This window comes from Sipha flava, unplaced genomic scaffold (assembly GCF_003268045.1).
Source record: "Sipha flava isolate LNK unplaced genomic scaffold, YSA_version1 192_pilon_pilon, whole genome shotgun sequence".
Classification (NCBI taxonomy): Eukaryota; Metazoa; Arthropoda; class Insecta; order Hemiptera; family Aphididae; genus Sipha; species Sipha flava.
Window position 1 is genome coordinate 289563 of NW_020272724.1, and position 19741 is coordinate 309303.

General features: G+C 33.1%; 1 protein-coding gene across 1 annotated transcript; it reads right to left on the minus strand.

Annotated features, from left to right (window-relative positions):
- Window positions 1–15417: 15417 nt before the first annotated feature.
- LOC112681590 (heterogeneous nuclear ribonucleoprotein L-like) lies at window positions 15418–17592 on the minus strand. Its single transcript, XM_025551836.1, has 5 exons — window positions 17027–17592; window positions 16480–16633; window positions 16055–16160; window positions 15880–15993; window positions 15418–15767 (listed from the first exon to the last, which is right to left on the minus strand). The coding sequence occupies exons 1-5, from the start codon at window positions 17590–17592 to the stop codon at window positions 15418–15420; spliced, it is 1290 nt and encodes a 429-aa protein (XP_025407621.1).
- Between the last annotated feature and the right edge of the window lie 2149 nt (window positions 17593–19741).

The window sequence follows — 19741 nt, forward strand, 5'->3', positions numbered from 1 at the left end:
AACGTAAATTATGAAATATAATAAGTAATAAATATAAGTAAGTATTAAGCTAAAATATTTTTACAAAAAAAGGACAAATATTTTTTTTTTTTTTAATCTTCCATGTGTACACAAAACGGACATGATTATAATAATATAATAATATAATAATATAATATTAAATAATAATAATAATATATAATAATATAATAATACTCTGAATCGAGTAGTTACTTTGGTCAATTTTCATCAGTCACTTGTAAAAAAATAAAATCAGTGTTCATGAAACTAATACAAAATATAACAATATTGATTTCAAATTTACTATTTAATACGAATTATACATCGTTGCCGATTAGATCTTGACATTTCAGACAAGCAATGGTCATTTTTATTTCTATTTCTTGGGTAATGCAACTATACTTAAAATGCTATATCGTTGAATCATCGAATATTGAACTTTAAATGTAACCAATACAAGTTTTGATTTTATAATTTTATAATAAGAACTTATCCTCAAAAAGCTTGAAAATAATTTAAATGTTTACGTGGTTAGGATTTTGTTTAGATTTAGTTGAATGTTATATTAATTTAAGGTTTCCAGGGTTAAAATAATTATGCGTGGTGGTTGCCCTAACAAATCAGCATTAAAAAATAATAATGAATATTGTAGATTTTATTTTTTTTTTGATATTTCGTTGCAAGTAAAATTAACGAACAATGTACTATGGTTTTTATTTTAATTAATTTTTATTATGATAAGAATAACATTCACAGTTTTGTAAAAAATACAACAAAATTATTGAAAACAAATGATTTTATTGCTCCAGTAATATGATGAATTTAACGTTGAAAATTAAAATTCATCCATCTAATAGGCTTGATTAAAATAGTCATGGATTTTTGTAATAATTGTCGAAAAAATTTAAAAAATAAAGAATTAGTGCTGCTATAATAACCTATTCTGAGTAGGAATTTTATATACTATTTCTTTTAGGCCACCAGTAAGTTAATCGTATTTTATCAGAGAAGGCAAAGGACTAACTTTCGACCCGAGTGGCCCACTTCTTACTATATAAATACACTAAACGCTAGGTTCAAAAGTTACAACTTTTGTGTGTTTGAAACGTAATTTTGATTTATTTTAAATATTATAGTGCATGTCTATGGTAAGTAGGGAAGTTTACAAGTTTACTGAGTTTTTAAGTTAAATTGTATATTTATCAACTATTTTCTAATGAAATATGAGGTATATGGAACACACATACTGGCACATTTTTCATAATTCTTAAAAGAAGTAAGTCTGCAATTAGTTAACTATAAAAAGTGGGTTAGCGAATTACCATAAAATTTTTGAGAAATAAATTTTTATTAATTAAATCGCGCATTATTTGCTGTATTAAATTTACTTGAATAAATACATTTAATAAATGTAAATATTATTTCTAGAAAAAATAATTTATTAAATTAAAATTATTATGAAAACATTTAGAAAAGGTGCTGTCATATTTGCCTTAAAAAAATTAAATTAGTTTAACCTTATTGTATTATTGATGCATAATTAACATTTTTCATTCTAAATAAGTGTATATTATTTATTTTTAACACGTTTTAAATTATACCAAGTGGTTTTTAACGTCAGAAAATAGTTGCACCCGACGTTTTAAAAATAATAGCAATAAAACAAAACTATTTTTATAAACAGCGATTCCATATGATTATTTCATTATTCCCACGAAAATTATTATGATTAAACCAGTTCTGTTTAATATGATGATTGAAAAAAAATAAAACAACATTTTTTCATTTTCACTATTATGTATACTTATTGATATAAAAAACTATTTAGACTTTTATTATGGTAATTTGGATGATATCATTTTTATGCTGTACACCAATTCTTTTACTACTGATTTAGACTGCGGGTATAAAATAGGAACTTTTTCAATTATTTCACTTAACTATAGTATTCTGAGTCATTTAATAAATAAATATATATATTATCGGAAATCAATTCAAAATCTTTCATCAATCTAATCTTTTATTCAATAATCGAATCCGGTATTTTGCAAAATGCTTAGACATTATATAAAATGCCGAAAATCACTCAGTAGGCAATATGAAGAAAATAAATAAAATTGGGCATCGTCTATTACCAACGACTTTACTTATCGTTTATCATAAATGTGTGCTCACGATTTTACGCAATAAAAATTAATATTCTTTTACTACTATAATGATAATTCTGAAATACAATATTGAACGTATTAATAATTTTATTACATTATCGTAATTTTTTTCGTCAATATCGTGTCTTGTTTTGGTATGCAACTCTGCATATAATTTCTATGAAGTAAAATTTTTATAACAAACTACATCATTTTTTTTTTAAATTTGGCTACTAATACTAGATTTTTATCTGATGAACAGTTTAATGATTTGGTAAAAATGTAATCTACAAGAATTGGCCAAGGATTTTTAAAATGTGTTTGTAAGTCTAACCTAACCTAAGTGTCAAAAAAAAAAAAGTGTATTTGCCTTAAAAATAAAATGTTGTGCACTTCAAAATGTCATTTTTCTACAATATGTTATAATAAGTAAATAGTAGTTTAAGTAAAATATTTAATTAATAGTAATAATATAATAATAGATAAAAATTAAATTTTGTCGGTAATATGAGTAATAATGTATAATAATTATAAGAATCTTAATGTAATATAACATATAATAAAATGTTTTGTACATTGCCTAAAAAAACTTTGGCATTTTGCATAATGCCTATAGGTATTTTATAAAATATCTAAGTTATATGTAAAATAATATTGAAAATTATACGTTTTATTTATATTGGCCTAACCTAACCTAACCTTGCATATTGCCTAGGAATTTTTCAAAATACCTGAATTATTAATATTACCGGTAACATATACATATATACATTTTTATTTTTCAAAACCATTAAACTGAAAAAATGAGTGACGATAAAATAATTCACCTTGTACACACATTCGTATTATTTGAACGTTAATCAATCACCCTTTACCCGTAAACGTTCGACGTTTGCTTTCCTGCAGTAACGAAACTATGTGCCTACAGAGGCATTTTTTTTTAAACGTGAATACAATATTGCTATGACAACTGAATTGTGGCGAAAAAAAACCTATACGAAAAATTGTACACGACCCCGGCTGTGACAAGATCGCGCATCGTCCGAACAAAGAGAAAGAGAAACATTGAACGGCAATAATTATCGCTATTATTTTTATTTGTTTATTTTTCCCTGCGACGTTCACGTTAAACGCAAACTAATAAATCGTATTACTGTCTTCTGCTATGAGCTATAAATCTGATAAACGTCATCCATCGCAAAGTATGTCCCATATGAATATATACCTACTAGCTGCATCGGCGGCGGCATATCAAAACAGACCATGTTTTTCATTATTGCCTGCCCATTAAAAAGCGTCTATATTACGTCTATACTGCTCCCGAATAAAGTTTTACGTTAACAACGTATGGAAAAAAAAAAACAAAAAATTAAATAATAATAACAATAAGAATGAATACTATACGACATCCATAACAACGTCGTCTGCGTATCTTACGCTATTGTACTTTTGCCGCGCGACAGGCGCAGTGTCATAAATTAAAACTTATGTACATCAACGTGTATAAAACGTACATAATATAATAATAATAATAATATATATATGAACCACTAAAATAACCGATACAGGTACATGTGTGTGTGTGTACACGTACATGTGTGCATTCTTAATGGTTTTTTTTTCGCAGACACGGAATGAGTATTTTCCCGTGCTGCACAGAATACTACATTCCATCGTGTATTACACGCTTATTCGTGTACGAATGAGTGCGCGGCGTTTGTTTTTCTTTTTTTGAACTATGAATTCGAGATAGAAGGGAAAAAACCCGAAAACGTATTCGGTGCCTTTCTAAACGTCTTGGTATATAAAAATATAATTCGAGCCGAGTCGCGATAGCTCGGATCGGTGGTACGGAGAACGGAAACGAAAATGCCTAGGTGATGTTTTGAGCCGAGTGAGAGTATGTAATGGAGTAATGGAGTATAAACGGTAATTGGTGGAAAATGAAAGCACATTCGTTTTGGAATTTTACACGGGGCAGGAAGAAAACAGATGAATTTTTCGCCTCGAACACTGCAGTCAAACGTGTCGATTGCATAAAGTAAAGTTGAAATGTATAGCAGCTATCCAGCAGCAACTTAAAATTATCGATTATCCGAATACGGACATGAAATATTTTAAATTTCTATTCAAATGTGCATTCCGATGGTACTCGTTCGATGAATAAAAAAAAAAAAAAAAAAACAATCAGCTAAAGTCTGTGTTATTAAATGATTACGTTTTGCACTGTTGTATGATAATATGATTAATACACACGTATATAGGTGTTTTACGTTAGATGTATACTTATGATTACCTATGTTTAAATTTTCTGTGAGTGTAGCTTGTACTTGACGTTAAAATTATGGTGTTCAAAACTGAATACCAGAGTCGAATTACGAATAAATAATACAAGAGTTGGTTGAGTAAGAAAAAAAAATTAACACCGTTGGATCATCATCGGTTAAAAAAACCTATCATTATTGATAGTGTACGTCGATTCATAGAAATGAAGGTATATTATTGGTTAAAACCTAAATTTTAAAAATCACGACCGGCATAATCAAGGTTTTGAACTATTTGACCGTTTATATTATGTTTGATAAAAATCCCATTCTGCGAAACATCACAATGTTAAAGACGAAACTGTTCGAAACTCGTATCTTCGATCGATTAATTACGTTCGGAAGTTATAAAACCAAAAAAAACATCGATTGACAATACATTTCGAAAAAAAAAATAAAAAAAAAACTTATGACTATAACCAATTTGAGACACATAAATGTTACGACCAACTCGCCCGTTAGCGATGTAAGGCGTGAGATCAGTACACGTGAAAAATGTCCACGGACTGTTCGCAGCAGTAACAAAAATAATTTTACTTACCTACTGTACTGCAGTATAACGTATTGTTGATAATAATTATTACCGGAAAGCGTCGTCCGCTCGTGCTCACCCGTTACAGCCTAGTAATTACTATTTTCGTATCAGCTACGTGTACGCGCTTTTTAATGCACTGTTAATATTAAAACGCTTACGGGCATAGGGACACAGAAATTTGATTCGATACGAATCAATCGAAACGTAAAACAATAGAACACGTTTCGTTCTCGTTCTACTCGCTAGCTAACCTAACCTAACTCGCTAGCATGGGCGCAACTAGAGCTCAAATATTGAGGATGCTGAAATTGCCGAAAGTAAAATTAAATGGTATTCAACTGTAATTACTATAGATTATATAGATCTGAAGAAAAAAAACAGGAGTGCTACATTTGAACTCTGGGGTGCTAAGAACCCTATTGCGCCCCCCCCTAGTTGCGCCTATGCTCGCTAGTCTTGCACGGTGACCACGGCCAAGAAGCCAACCCCATAGATCTTTCGTCGACCGCCTCGTTTTACGCGTTTGGTATTCGGATATACTTTTCGTTTCACGCGAGAGCCGTTTCGCTACCCGTCTTTCGTGGTGCCTGTTTTATCCATTTACACGCACCGTCGAATCACACGCGTATGCAATACTACATACACGTCATGTTGCCGTCGGCCAATTCGATTAATGTTCGACGCGTTGCTGTTATGTTTATCGTCCGTCTGTGGACAAAACGAGCCCGCGGTAAATCTAAATCGGTTTTTTTTTTCATTATTAATAAAGAAACATACATACATATGGTAAACCATTGGTTTTCAAATGCTTTTTCGTGTGCGACACACTGCGTTTTTCACGACATTTTCAGGACTCGTGTATCGGCCGCGAACAATGTTTTAAGTATTTTTTTATTTTTTTTTTTTTACTTTAATCTTACACCAAATAAGATGATAAAACCCGAATTTTTTCACGCACAATCAATTTACATTTTATCGCAAAACATCCATCCACCTCAATACCAAAGATTCCGTGCCATTCCGTCCAACGTTTTCAAATAATAATTTTATTTTAAACTCCTTTGCTAACCTACTCGCAATCACCGGTATTTTTAATATGTTTTTTTTTATTATCCTCTTCAATATTATTATAAAGTCTTTGCTTTGTGTAATTTATTTTCTCGTTACACTCAATTTATATCATTAAACAATAATGAAAAAATATTATGTTGCAAAATTTGCATACGTGTACGTTAAACGAATGATTATCACATAAATCTTGACAATCGATCACTTAAGGGGAAAAAATACTTTCAAAAGATCACCCCATTCCATCTCGTCGTACCGGAGCTTCAAGTTTGAAAACCACTGTCATATCATAGCGCACGAATCGGTTTGCAAGCAGACCACGGTCCGACGATAATCAATCGTCACACGGGGCCGGATGTTTGGCGATTTCTGGTTATTTTTCCGTCATCGAGAGAACACCGTACCCGAGGCCTGTCGAACGTGCCGAGAACGTGCACATATGTGTGTTTAGCGTTTCACCGTTTGTGTACATTACACTGTTTATCACGTCATGAGGTACCGCTGTTGGAAATTTGTAGTACCAATAAGATTATATACCGCAGCCGCGCATTGTACTCTAAATTTTCAGTTTTTTACGGTCCCTTGAATCAAGAATTTATTTTCCGTTTTTCGTTGGTACTTTTTGTACATCAATAATTATTGACTTTGGACTATAAAGAATAATAAAAAAAAATGTTATCACAATTATTATTATTATTACTATTTTTTTTTTTTTTTTTACAATACGATCCTTAGGACGAATTAATATGATTACAATATATGTGTAAACCCATTTTTGTAATCATTAACATTACTAAATAAATATTATTATTGTTTTGATTAACTATATGTAAGCAGTGAAAACTATACATTTACTTCAAATCTCCCAGAGTAGATCCATGCTCACAACGCAGAGCATTACAGCCTAACGAACTTTGACGAATCAAAAAATATACATAAAGCCTTTTTAGACCTCTATATTACAACAATTTTATTCTATACTCGAACATGAATACGAAACAATGAATAAGAAAAACTCAAAACTTTGGCAACACGAATATTTTTACTTTCTACGTGTAATATAAAATGTTCTACATAGCAATCCTAATTGTATATATATATATGATATGGCTCATGGGCGTCCCCAGGGGAGGGGGGGCAAGATGGGGCACTTGCCCCCCCTGAAATAATGTTATTTCCACAGAAATTGGTAAAATTCAAAATGTCCACGGATATTGAAATTTATATTTAATGAAAAAGAATGATGTATAATAATATTTTTTAATGTTTTAATTGTAATAATAATACCTACCTAATTGTAATGTTTTAATTCATAATTTTAATAATGACGAAATATAATAATTTACTATAAATAAAATGTATAAAAAAATTTTCATTTATTTTTTAAATTAATTTTGCCCTCCCTAGAAAAATGTCTGGGGACGCCCATGATATGGCTTGTATTGATTTATTCCACATTTACAGTTTTTTTTTTATCTTCATACGATGGTACTAAGTTAATTAATAAGTAAACAATTTGATATTGCTAATGAATCCAGGTGTTGTAAACATAATATTAACATACGGTAAAAAAAAAAAATAAAACAACTGTTTCAACTCGTGATGTATATTAAACATTAAAACAGTCATTTCAAATTTACTGATGTAATCTTGATAAATTAAGTAATTCGGATGGTTTTAAGGCTTCAAAACTTCAAGGTGGTACTGTTCGTATATAAATATATACCAAAATCGGCTCGTTGTAAATATTTTGGGAAGACTTAAATTGTTTAACATAAACTCTATTCAACAACGGACAAGAAAAATCCTTTTATTGAAAATCATACTTAATAGGTACCTAATTACATTTTAAATATACGAGTAAAACTGTTTTATATTTTTTTCAAATATAGATATTTTATTTACAATCATTAATACAGTATATAATAAATAATATGAAAATAACAGGATTAAAATGGGACAATCTTCTATTGTAAAAAACGGGATAAAAACTGTCCCATTCGAAGTTTTTCAGGATAACGGGACGTGATGATCAAAAAAGGGACAATCCCATTTCAAACGGAACGTCTGGTCACCCTATATACATTTACTCTGACATTTATATTAACAATTTAAAGTTCATATGATTTATATGTATATTATTAAAGTAATACCTTATAATCAAATAATTTAGTTTATTTGTCGTGTAAAGTAATCTCAGGTTGTTAATTTTTGGAATTTTTATTTTATGTATTAATTGCTATTGAAAATATTATGAAAAAGTTTTTAAGTCCAATTTTATTATGTTAGCATAAAAGAATTTCTATAAAATTAAATAATATGTTGATATAATATTTAATTTCCAAGCAAAATGTATACAAAATATGTTATATATATAATTTACTTATGATTTTGTTGTGAAAAAAATAATACTTTTTAAATATAATATAAATAATAATAAAGTACTAAAATAATAATAAATATAAATAAAATAATATTCAAAGTAGGTACATAATATTTGTATATTTAATATAGTCTATAATCTTGCTAACAAATATTTTAAATAATAAAATAATAAAAATAAAAATCAAATCAAATTAGTAAAAGGCCTCTGCCTGCACAAAACGTACTTTTACCCTTAAAACGCGGATGTATCACGTCCTCTGAAACATTTCAATGATAATTCATAGGCTGAATACCAGGTCCTGTCCACGTTGAATACGATCATTACGTAAATTATTTTACCAAAGTCGATTAACGAAACACACAACCACCGTAGTACGCGCGGTCTCAGACGCAGAGCTGTGTTAAAGGGGGGTCAAAGGGGAAAATTGCTTCCGGCCGCCGTAGTTATTTAAAAGTAAATGGGCGTCCTTATCTACACTTAATATGTTACCAGTGCCCAGTGGCCCCATAGAAAAAAATTTGTTCCGGGGCGCTGAAATGTTTGACACGGCTCTGCTCGGACGGTTCAATGAAAATGCCAAAGTTTTTCGATTAAAACGTTCCGTTGACTTCATTGACTTGACTTTTAACTACCAACACGCAATTCGGACAGGTAGTGATTGCGGTGAAACAGTCAAATTGGTGCGTTTGAGGTGCGCATTAAACCGTGCTAAACGCGGACGAACAGACCGTAGTCGCGACACACGCAAAAACGTTTCCGCTTCGCTCATCCGGTCGTCATTAACGGGTCGTTATGACGTTCGCGTTTCAAAATAAATTGTCGCCGTCGCACCGGCAGTTGTTCGACTCTTGGCCCGTGCGCCTGCTCGACTACAACAGCCCAACAATAAAAATACTGTTGAAGTACTGTGGGAAAACGTACGCCACACTACTCATCCAATAACGGGTACACCGCGAAATCGATGCATAATTTACGATCGACGATGCGAGACAGATAGGGAACTTTGAAAATTTGTCTCCTCCCGATTGTTCTTAACGAACAACACACAGATTATACGTATGCCGTTGGAGTATTTAAAACGCCGAGAAAAAGATGCAAGAAACATAAGAAATGTTAATACTTAAAAGTCTACACAACCGGAAGATTTCGAAATTTTCATTCATCCTCGGCACATTCGCTTGATCAATTATCATTCGTGGAAAATCCAATAGGATCACCTTCGGCAAGGATAAACCGGATCATGGAACATCAACATAACTGCACAGGAAACAGTTCGCTTTTCCGTTACACGTGCGCACAGAATCTACGTGTTAAACGTGTTTATTTCGTACGACCTTCAACCCGTACGGATTCGTGAAAGCAAATACGTTTGATTTTTCTACACTACTAAGACATATGATATATAAAATTAAAATAAAAAAATAAGTAAAAATAAAAGCCCACGAGGTATAACGTACCAAATAGCTCGCGAAATAATCGTACCGCACGTGTGTACGCGATACGCCTACGTGGCGCGGCTGTACGCCATCGATTCTTATTTATGGGTGCACTTGCATGCGCGCAAATGCACTTATACGGTTTCGCGACTTATCGGCCGCGCGAATTAATTCGTTACGGGGCCTGTACCGGGACCGTGACGATAAATTTACCGTGCACGTGCACCGTGACGGCGGCGGGCCGTATAAATTATCATAATTTACTACTGTCGTCCGACGCGCACGTGATAAATATTGAGTGCGCAAAGTGATCGGGTAACGGCGTAAACGCGTCGAGCAGACGATGGCACGACGGCGTAGACGTGCTGATCGACGTGGGTCGGACTGAGGGACGACGACTGATGATAAGTAGGCGGAGTGAGGTTTGGATAAGGAACGGATGCGATGTGTCGTAGTCGTCTTTCGGTCCCGACGTACGCGACGAAGATCATCTGCAGGGTGTTTGATCGTGACCGAACGCAGCACACCGATGTCGGTCGATCCCCGCGGGACATCCGGTGTAGCCCGCCGCAGAACAGGTCGTTCACCCGTCCGGTACGGTTCTACGGCCGTCGATAAATCACCGGCCAACGGCAGCTCGTTCGATCAGAAATGTTTTTGTGCGCGGGAATTGTCCAAAGGAGAGGTTGCTCGGTGTACAATTTTGTGACTTCCACTAATACGTGATATTCTGTTTGGATCTCAAATGTGACCTCCCCGTTTTATATCCATTACCCATCTCATGAGCATCACAAAAAACTTATCGCAAAAAAGGATTCCATACGTAGGCGCATTTAGATTGAAAATGTAATGTATATTATAAATCTGTACGCGAAGTACTGTTCGAGTCCCAAAATTGACTACACATTTCAATTTCTATATGTCAACGCATGAAATTCAGGACAATCTAGTTACCCGGTAGGTTAGGTTAGTTAGGTCACTTTTTTTTTAGAACTTGAAGATTTAGACGGTTTTACCGATGATATAATATCAATTTTCACACAAAATGAAAAACTAGAATCATTTACAGATTATATATTATATACATTATTCGAGCCCCCGATTGTGACTTTCTTCCTTTTTTATGAGCAATGTATTATTCAGATTCAATTACATGGACAACAAATTACTGTGACGTTTTCCATTTAAAATTTAACGGTATATTTTATTGTCATCATCATCATCATCACTGGCTTTTATAACTCTATTAGAGTTTTTGCCGCCAACACCATGTCCCTCCATTTCTCTCGATCTTGTATAATTTCCTTCCATTCTTTAACTCCCACAGTTTTTAGATCCTCTTCTATTATGTCAAGCCATCTCTTCCTTGGTCTGCCTCGAGGTCTCTTCCCTTCTGGTTGCCATTCTATCACTGCCCTTATGGTTTCTTCTTCGCTTCTCCTCATTATGTGCCCAAACCACTGTAACCTTTGTCCCTTTATATAGCTAGTAACTGGTACTAAGCCCAGTTCTTCCTGTAATTCATTATTAAACTTCCTTCTCCAATCATTTGTTCTTGCGTCGCAAACTGGTCCACATATCTTTCTCCATATTTTGTTTTCGAAGGTTCTAAGTCTCCTTTTCGTCACGCTTGTTGTTGTCCATACTTCACACCCATAAGTGAGAGTAGGCCTTATTATTGCCGTGTATAGCTTAGTTTCGTCTTCTTAGACAACGCTTTCGACTTAAAGAATTTTGATAATGCAAAAAAGGCTCTTTCTGCCTTTGCTATCCTCGCACTGATCTCTCGTGACCAATCATTTTTTGTACTAAGAAGCGCTCCTAAATATTGGAATTTTTCCACTTTTTCGAAAGCTATTGATTCAAATATGTCTTGTGATGGGTCGCTATCGAGAATCTCTAGAACTTTTGTTTTTTCCACATTAATCTGTAACCCTACTTTTGCTGCAGCGTTTTCGAGAGCCACCGTTTGATTTAAAGCATCCTCTAGTGATTCACCAAGGATGTTCAGATCATCCGCAAAACCTAGAATCTGCACTCGATGTTCATTAACCGCTACCCCACTTTCTGCATTTTGCATCATTCTTACCGCCTTTTCAAGTGCTAAGTTAAACAGTAGCGGGGATAGTACATCACCTTGTTATATTTTATTGTGCTCGTCCAAATATCTACAAATTTACTTACGTACTTAAAAAACACACAAAAAGATACTTACGTGAAAAGCAATATTTTTAATTTACATTTAGCAATATGAAATTTAATGTTGCTATAGGCGCGTCACAGAGGTCTGAAATTTATATTTAGCTTACATAAAATACTAATTTTAAAGTATGATAAAATATTATCTAAATAATAAATTTGCACTTAATGTTACCCGTATAAGTTTATACAATTTATAATTTGATAAAATATTGTCATGCACATTACTTAAGTTGATTTATTTATAAAATTATACAGATATTTATCACTATCGAACATTCATTTATTTTATGTTCGACTATGGTTGAAAATATACCAATCATTTTAAAATTATTTTGCAATAGACATTGTATAGCATGGAAACAGTTGATGGAGGTAAGTATAAATAAAATTATTTCAATATCAATATTCAAATGAACATTTATATTCTAAAACTTAAAATATTAACAGTAAAAAAGGTTTTGTACATTAAAAATACTATAACTTAAAAGTAACAAATATTAACAATTGTACCATATATTTTTCATTTAATATATACATTGATTAATCAATTCTAATAACTTTCGCTTGCCTTTAATTGCCTATCTGGGTTTAATTTGATTTTTAGTATATTCTAGTAGTGGTATGCAAATAATCAATTTCACATATGAAGATCTGTTTAATATGGTACGTGGAATAAGCACATTAAATCCTCATTCTGTTGGGTCAAGGACATTTTTATTTAGTAAAATTTGTGAAAAATATAATGGGCAACAATAGGATTTAGAATACGAAAACCAAATTTCGGCATTAATACGTTCTTATGCAGTAGATTTAAATTTAAAGTGATCTCAATGCAATAGAACGATTTAAATTTTTATGAAAAAACATTCCATTTGGATCTAAAGATAATTTATTCTACCTACTTATGAGTCTCAAATATGTAGTAATCATGCTGGGCATCCGAAAAAAAGATTTCAATTCTTATTCTGAAAGAGTAAAAAAACAAATACAGGACAACAAGTACAGGATATTGTAAAAACTTATAATTCTCCGGAATTAAAATATGCTGTGACATCTAAATTGTTTAAATCTGGAAATAGAAGTGCTGCATTAATTAAAAAAGAGATTACATCAACTCCTAAATGTGCTAAGAAAATTCGAAAGTCATTACAAAGTAATAATATATCTGTTTCCGTTCATTACACAGCTAATGAAGCCATAGCATTTCTTATTGGTAATCGCCTAACAAAAAAACAATATTTTAGCATTAGAATTGGTTCTAAAAATCAGAAGTCTAATATTTATCCACCATATGAAAAAGTTCTTATTGCTAAAAAACAATGTTATCCGAAAAATATTATCATACAGAAAATAGCGCAGAAATACTTCTCCAGGATTTGTTGAATCACACTGTTGAATGCCTTTTTAAAATGCCAACATTAATTGATATTAATATAATAATAGGCGAATATGAATTGTTCTGTAAATGGGGATGTGATGGGAGTAGTGGCCAGGCTCACTATAGGATTAATTTTTCTACATCACAATCGGTAACAGACAGTGATCTGTTTATGTTCTCATTTGTACCACTGCAAATAAATTATACTGCTAATGATCAAAAAAAACATTATATGGCATTATACTGCACTGCGTTATTGGATATTGAACGCCATGATGTGCAGGACACAGGAAGACGTGCCGTTTCTAAGATCATTCGTAGCAAATTTATATAATATGTAAAATAATAAAGATTATTCAACTACTATCTATTGGCCCATTTAACTTTTAAAATTACTAAATCTGCGTAGGTCTTTATCACACACATGCTCGTGTATTTATGATAGGAATTTCGTATGTATACCCGGTTACGTTTTGTAAATAAACTGTAATCAGCGCATTTGCATTTCGCTAGTAAAAACTTACCGAATTAGCATCTTATAAGATTGTGTCGTTTGTGCTTTGCGAAAGGTGGAACATGGCCGGTAGAGCTAAGGAAAATTATTATTATTTTTAATAAGTATTTTCTGTGAAAATAATTTATCGGTTTTATATGAATGATCATCGTAATCGATAAAATTATGAACGCAACTTAATAATTGTTATTGAATAATTGATAATTTACGTCCAATCAAAATGGATGGTTAAAAAAAAAATTGAAACGAATAACTTCACACCAGTACATTATGAGTTAACTTTGTTGATTCAATCGTTTACCATTGATTACTTACGTTGTCCGTATATTCAAAAGTATTTGCATATGTAAACTGAAAAACTACAGAAATAAATTTACATTTTTCTCGAGGGTGTTTGTATGTAGGTTGGTATGACAGATAGCCTGCAAGGGTGGCTCCAGAGTCTTGGTTAGGGGAGGGGGGCAAATTATAATTTTACAAAATCTTATAACAAAAAGAAAACAATTTTTACAACACAAATTCAAGTCGTCTATTTTTAAAATTGGCAAAAATATTAATAATATGATATATTTAATCTAGAATATCTACTTTACGATATACATTAATTAGACATAATGCTGATAGTCTATTTTCAATCATCATTGAACGAAGCCAGGTTTTTAAGTCTCCTAAGTGTGGAGAAACTACTTTAAACCGTCATACCTCATGGCTTTATCTACATACGTGTGTGTGTCGTATGATAGTACATATTATATTATGCTTTTTTTGTTAATGATATATATTTTTTTATAAATACGGTACGGGCTTAGAAGGGAGCCGTGGCCTCTAGCCCCCCTCCACTGGAGCCACCCCTGACAGTGGGAGTAATATTAAAGATTATCTTATACGCAATTTCAGCTAGATGAATAAATCAGAGAACATTTTTTTTTTAATTTTTCAATAATTCGGGCGGACGATCGATTGCGCACTTACCCTAGGTATTCGAAAAACTCGCGTAAAAAAAATTTACGAGGCCAGTGTTCACCCGTTATCTGTTACATAGTCAACGTTCATAAGAAAAAGATCGACGCGCTATCGTGTTGATCGTTTGTTAGACATTGGTTTCAATCCAAAATAAAATATGAAAAATAATTTTTTATGTTGATTCATTCCGAGCGCGCACCCGGTACTCTAAAGTGATTTTACTTTAAGTGTATTATGCAGTTGTATACAGTGTATTAATATATAGGTTGATGTGACAGACAGTAGTATTAAAGATTATCTTATACGAAATTTCAGCTGCTTGAATAGATCGGAGAACATTTTATTTTCATTTTTTAATAATTACGTAAAGAGGAACAACACATTTCATGAGAACGATATTTTATTATACGTTCAAGTACGAGATACACCACGAACGGGATGAATAAAAATAAATATCCGAACGTTCACTCGTCAACTGGCAGTCCTGACAGCACCGTCTGTGGGTTCTGCAACGTACCCGACTCATCACTAGGTCTACAATGGATATCTGTGGAAGTTCCGGCTTCGGGGTCAATGGCCTCCGTCGCATGGTTCCTCATATCCCATAGAGTCCATAGACAGTCTTCATCGATCGCTTGCGTTACCCGTGACACTTTATACTCCACCATTGACACGCAGTGTTCATGACTGTGGAACAACCACTGAGTGTTGGGCGGCGTGGCGTTAAAAATCAGAGCGCTCGAATCCCCGGACTTTTGCCGCATCTCCGACCATTTTGAAAAACATAATTTCATCAAGAACGGGAATTTAGACCCTGCGACACACATACACGCAATCGAGTAACAAACGTTAGACAACAAAGCTAATAACACCGTTACGCAAAACATGTCGTAACAATGATACAGAGGGTGTTAACAATAACATACTCGACGATTCTAGCTGCGTATGATTCAACAACAATATAACCTTGGCCGCCTGGTCAACGCTTTTCAATTCCAAAAGGCCGGTCGAACATTTGGCACCGGACTGTTTTTGGGGTACTGAAAGAAAACAAAACAATAAAATCACTGCGAAAATCAAGTTTTTCGTTGAACGACTAACGAATTGTAATCGATCGAACCGCATCCTTGCAACTGAGGGCGTTTATCACTGCCCTGCGAATCTGCGAGCCGCTTATATCCAACGGTGTGTTGAAGAAATGCAAAATCTATTGGGCAGTTTCAATCTATTTTATTATATCACTATATTACATAAATGCGTCGACGCAGTGATATATTTAGGTTTTTTTTGTGGAGTGGGGGAGAGGAAGGGTCTACTTACTATATCACTTTACGTAATTAACATATTTTTGATTGTATTTGTTATTCGATTGAGATCTATAATAAAATGTAAAATAATTGCTTCCGTCATATCTATCGAAATAACAAAAGCCGATTGAAAGAAGAAGCTAAGGGAAACATCTACGAACCTCTCAGGGAATACACCATTGCGTCAACTTAAACGCTATAATACACGTATAAACTTACCTTCGATGGTGCTGCGATTCGACGCTCGTTTACAAACTTTTTTTTGTACGAAAACCTGTTCAGTTTGCTGGTATCATAGTATTTCTGTGTCGGCGTCCCGTCTGACAATCTGACGGCTTTTTTTTGGTCGCGTATATAAGAAAAATTGGAATATCTGAAACGTCCAATGGGAATCATGGAATGTCGATAGGTATAATAATTATTCAAGTGCTCGTGTAATCGACGACAAGAATGAAAATGAGAATTTCAAATTTCAAAATAAAAATGGTTTAGACTCTGTCTACACTGAATATACTATGTTATTTAGTTCAATACATTTGAGCATAAAAGAACCGAACACGAGACACATTGAAAACACACCTGTACGAGTAGCATAGGATGATGAACGTCTGAGGACCGCCAATTTTAACTTTTATTTTCCTTGGCGTATATAGTATTATTGTAAATATTTTTTTTAACAGATGGTGAGGATCAGGATTAGCATTTAAATTCAATACGCCAACCCTTAGACTGTTATGACCCAAATATTTCAAAATTGATCGCTTACTTCACTTTCAGCTTTTTTTGCTGATCCAATGGCATCAAGTGCAGGTGGGTCACGCACCGTTTGGCGGCCTCGACGTCGTTTAGCTCGACGAGTACTTGTCCTTTCTTGAGTATTTTCACGGCAGTCACGTTGCCGTACAGACAGAACATATTGAATACTTTATCGCAATTTATATCACCTTCCAGCCCGTGTACAAGCAGCGTCCTTCCAGGTCGGGCGCCCCGTGTCCGTGACGACGACGACCGTCGAAACGATGGCGTAGAAGTATCTCCACTGCCCGACTCGGGTTTTTTGCCGATCCGCTGCACTTCGCTTGACCTTTGATACCTGCGAACATCCCTAGCACGAAAATAATTATTACACTTACTATAACCACGGTTGTCTCTTTCGACCGAATATGGACGTGATCGTCTGTCTCGATCGTTCGACACGTATTCCGTAGTCGAACGGCGTCCTGCGATTGCTTCCATCTGTCGGCCAACCTGGTGGCGCCTGCACTCGGTGCATTGGCGACTGGCAGGGTTCATCGACATGCGTTGTCTAAATTGCTGTTGGTTTCTATCCATCGTGAAATAGTAGTAGTAAATAGTAGTTAGTGACTGATGAAAAAAGAAAAAGTTTCAAGACGACTGTTCTCAACTGTGAGCACACGTGGAATGAATCTAGAAATCTATGAATGAGATGAAATAGGCAACCGGAGTACACACTTGCGTTCTCATGGTTTCGATGAACCGGATGTTATTTAGTTGTTTAATAAATGGCCGGTAAAGGAAAATTACACTATACTAAAAATAACAATTATGAAAACAATAAACTTTACAATTTATTTATCGTTAAAAAAAATATTAAGTTATAAGGTATTATTCGTATTATTTATATAACATTATAGTGTTATAAATAATCAGCTAATCATATACTTAACATGAAAAATAATTGTACTCGTATATCAATAAAAAATTATAATATTTTACAATTTTTTAAGCACTATTTTTATTGTTTTGTGAGTTGACGTTTTTTGGGGCTCTTCAAGTACAAGCTCGAAAATAATAAAGATTGTCCGACTACTACCTACTGGCCCATCTAACTTAGAAAAGTACTAAACCTGTGTAAGTCTTTATCATGCATATGCTCGTGTATTTATGATAGAAATTTTGTATATGTACCCTGCTTCGTTTTGTAAAAAAATTTAATCAGCATGTTTTGCATTTCGTAAGTAAAAAATTACCGAACTACCGTCTTATAAGATTGAGTCGTTCGTACTTTCCGGACGGTGGAACATGGCCGGTTGAGCTAAGGAAAATTATTATTATTTTTAATATGTCTCGTATTTGCTGTGAAAATGATCAACGTAATCGAGAGAATCATGAACGTAACACAGTAGTTGTTATTGAATAATTGATAATTTACGTTCAATTAAAATGAATGGTTAAAAAAATAAATCTAAAACGAATAACTTCACACCAGCACATTTATAAGTTAACTTTGTTAATTCAATCGTTTACCATTGATTGCTTACGTTGTTCGTATTTTCAAAAATATTTACATATGTAGACTGAAAAACTACAGAAGTAAATTAACATTTTTGTAAAAGTTATGAAGTGATTACGAAGTACACATAAATGTTTATTATGACCACAAGTAACGTTTTATTATTGTGCACGATGGACCTACGTCATTAAAAAAAAATTAAATGTGAGTTGAACAGATTGATGGTAGATTTAAAATTATTCACGGAATAGCTCAATTGATTTTCGGAAATTTTGCTTAGCGTAAAGCTGCGTACACACATTCAGTTTTTGTTTAAAACTTGACTGAACAGGCCTGGCCGTTCAGACAAGTTCTAACGTAAGTATGCAAAAACTGAAGGCTCGTTCAGTCCTGGGCGCGGCATGAACTGAACTGGTTGTTCTTGATTTTTTGAATTGGCGCGAACGACCACGTTATTTATTTATTATATAAATGAATAATATATTGAAAACTATATACTATATATACTATATGAAACAGATATTATTCATCGTATATCAACTATTATTAATAATATAATTAAGATATTATATCAGAAGAGTAAGTACAGATATAATAAATATAAATAATTATAAAACTTTTGCAAATGATTATCTTCAGTATTTTAAATTATAATAATAGTATGGACTCTCGAAATTGGCCACAAAAGATTTTGAGCGAATTTGTTGAACTGTACCGAGAAAACCCATGTTTATGGAAAATTAAGGCATCAGAATATAGTGACAAAAATAAAAAAAAAAACGATGCACAAATCGTCGGACATCATGAAGTTGCCACATTTAACTGATCAATGATACAAATCGTGTGTAGTGAATCACGAGCTCCGACTTACCTGAACATACTTAAAGTTAAGTTTGAACTGAAAACTGAACGTGTGTACCCAACTTAACGTGATATCATAGCAATTTCTAAATTTATCTCCACAGGCTAAGGTTGTTATGTTAATTTATATATTTTCTATTGTTCGTACATCGTGCACTTGTATAATTTCGTTTGCGACTTTTCAGCTGAAAATCGAATAACCCTAAGTGAATATTTTTTATGTCGTTATGCACCTTAGATCATATACAATGGATAGAGTTTTACAAAAATTTGTGAAGCTAACATAACAGTAGGACCGCAGTGATATGCGCATGCGCGTGGAATCTTATTATTAATTTTTGGCGCAAATATTAATTAATTAATTAT

Coding starts and splice junctions, on each gene's coding strand:
- LOC112681590 (XM_025551836.1), bottom strand. CDS start 17,592: ATGGATAGAAACCAACAGCAATTTAGACAACGCATGTCGATGAACCCT. Junction 16,161..16,479: donor GAATCGCAGCACCATCGAAG/GTAAGTTTATAC, acceptor ACTGCCCAATAG/ATTTTGCATTTCTTCAACAC. Junction 15,768..15,879: donor TACGCAGCTAGAATCGTCGA/GTATGTTATTGT, acceptor TGTGTGTCGCAG/GGTCTAAATTCCCGTTCTTG.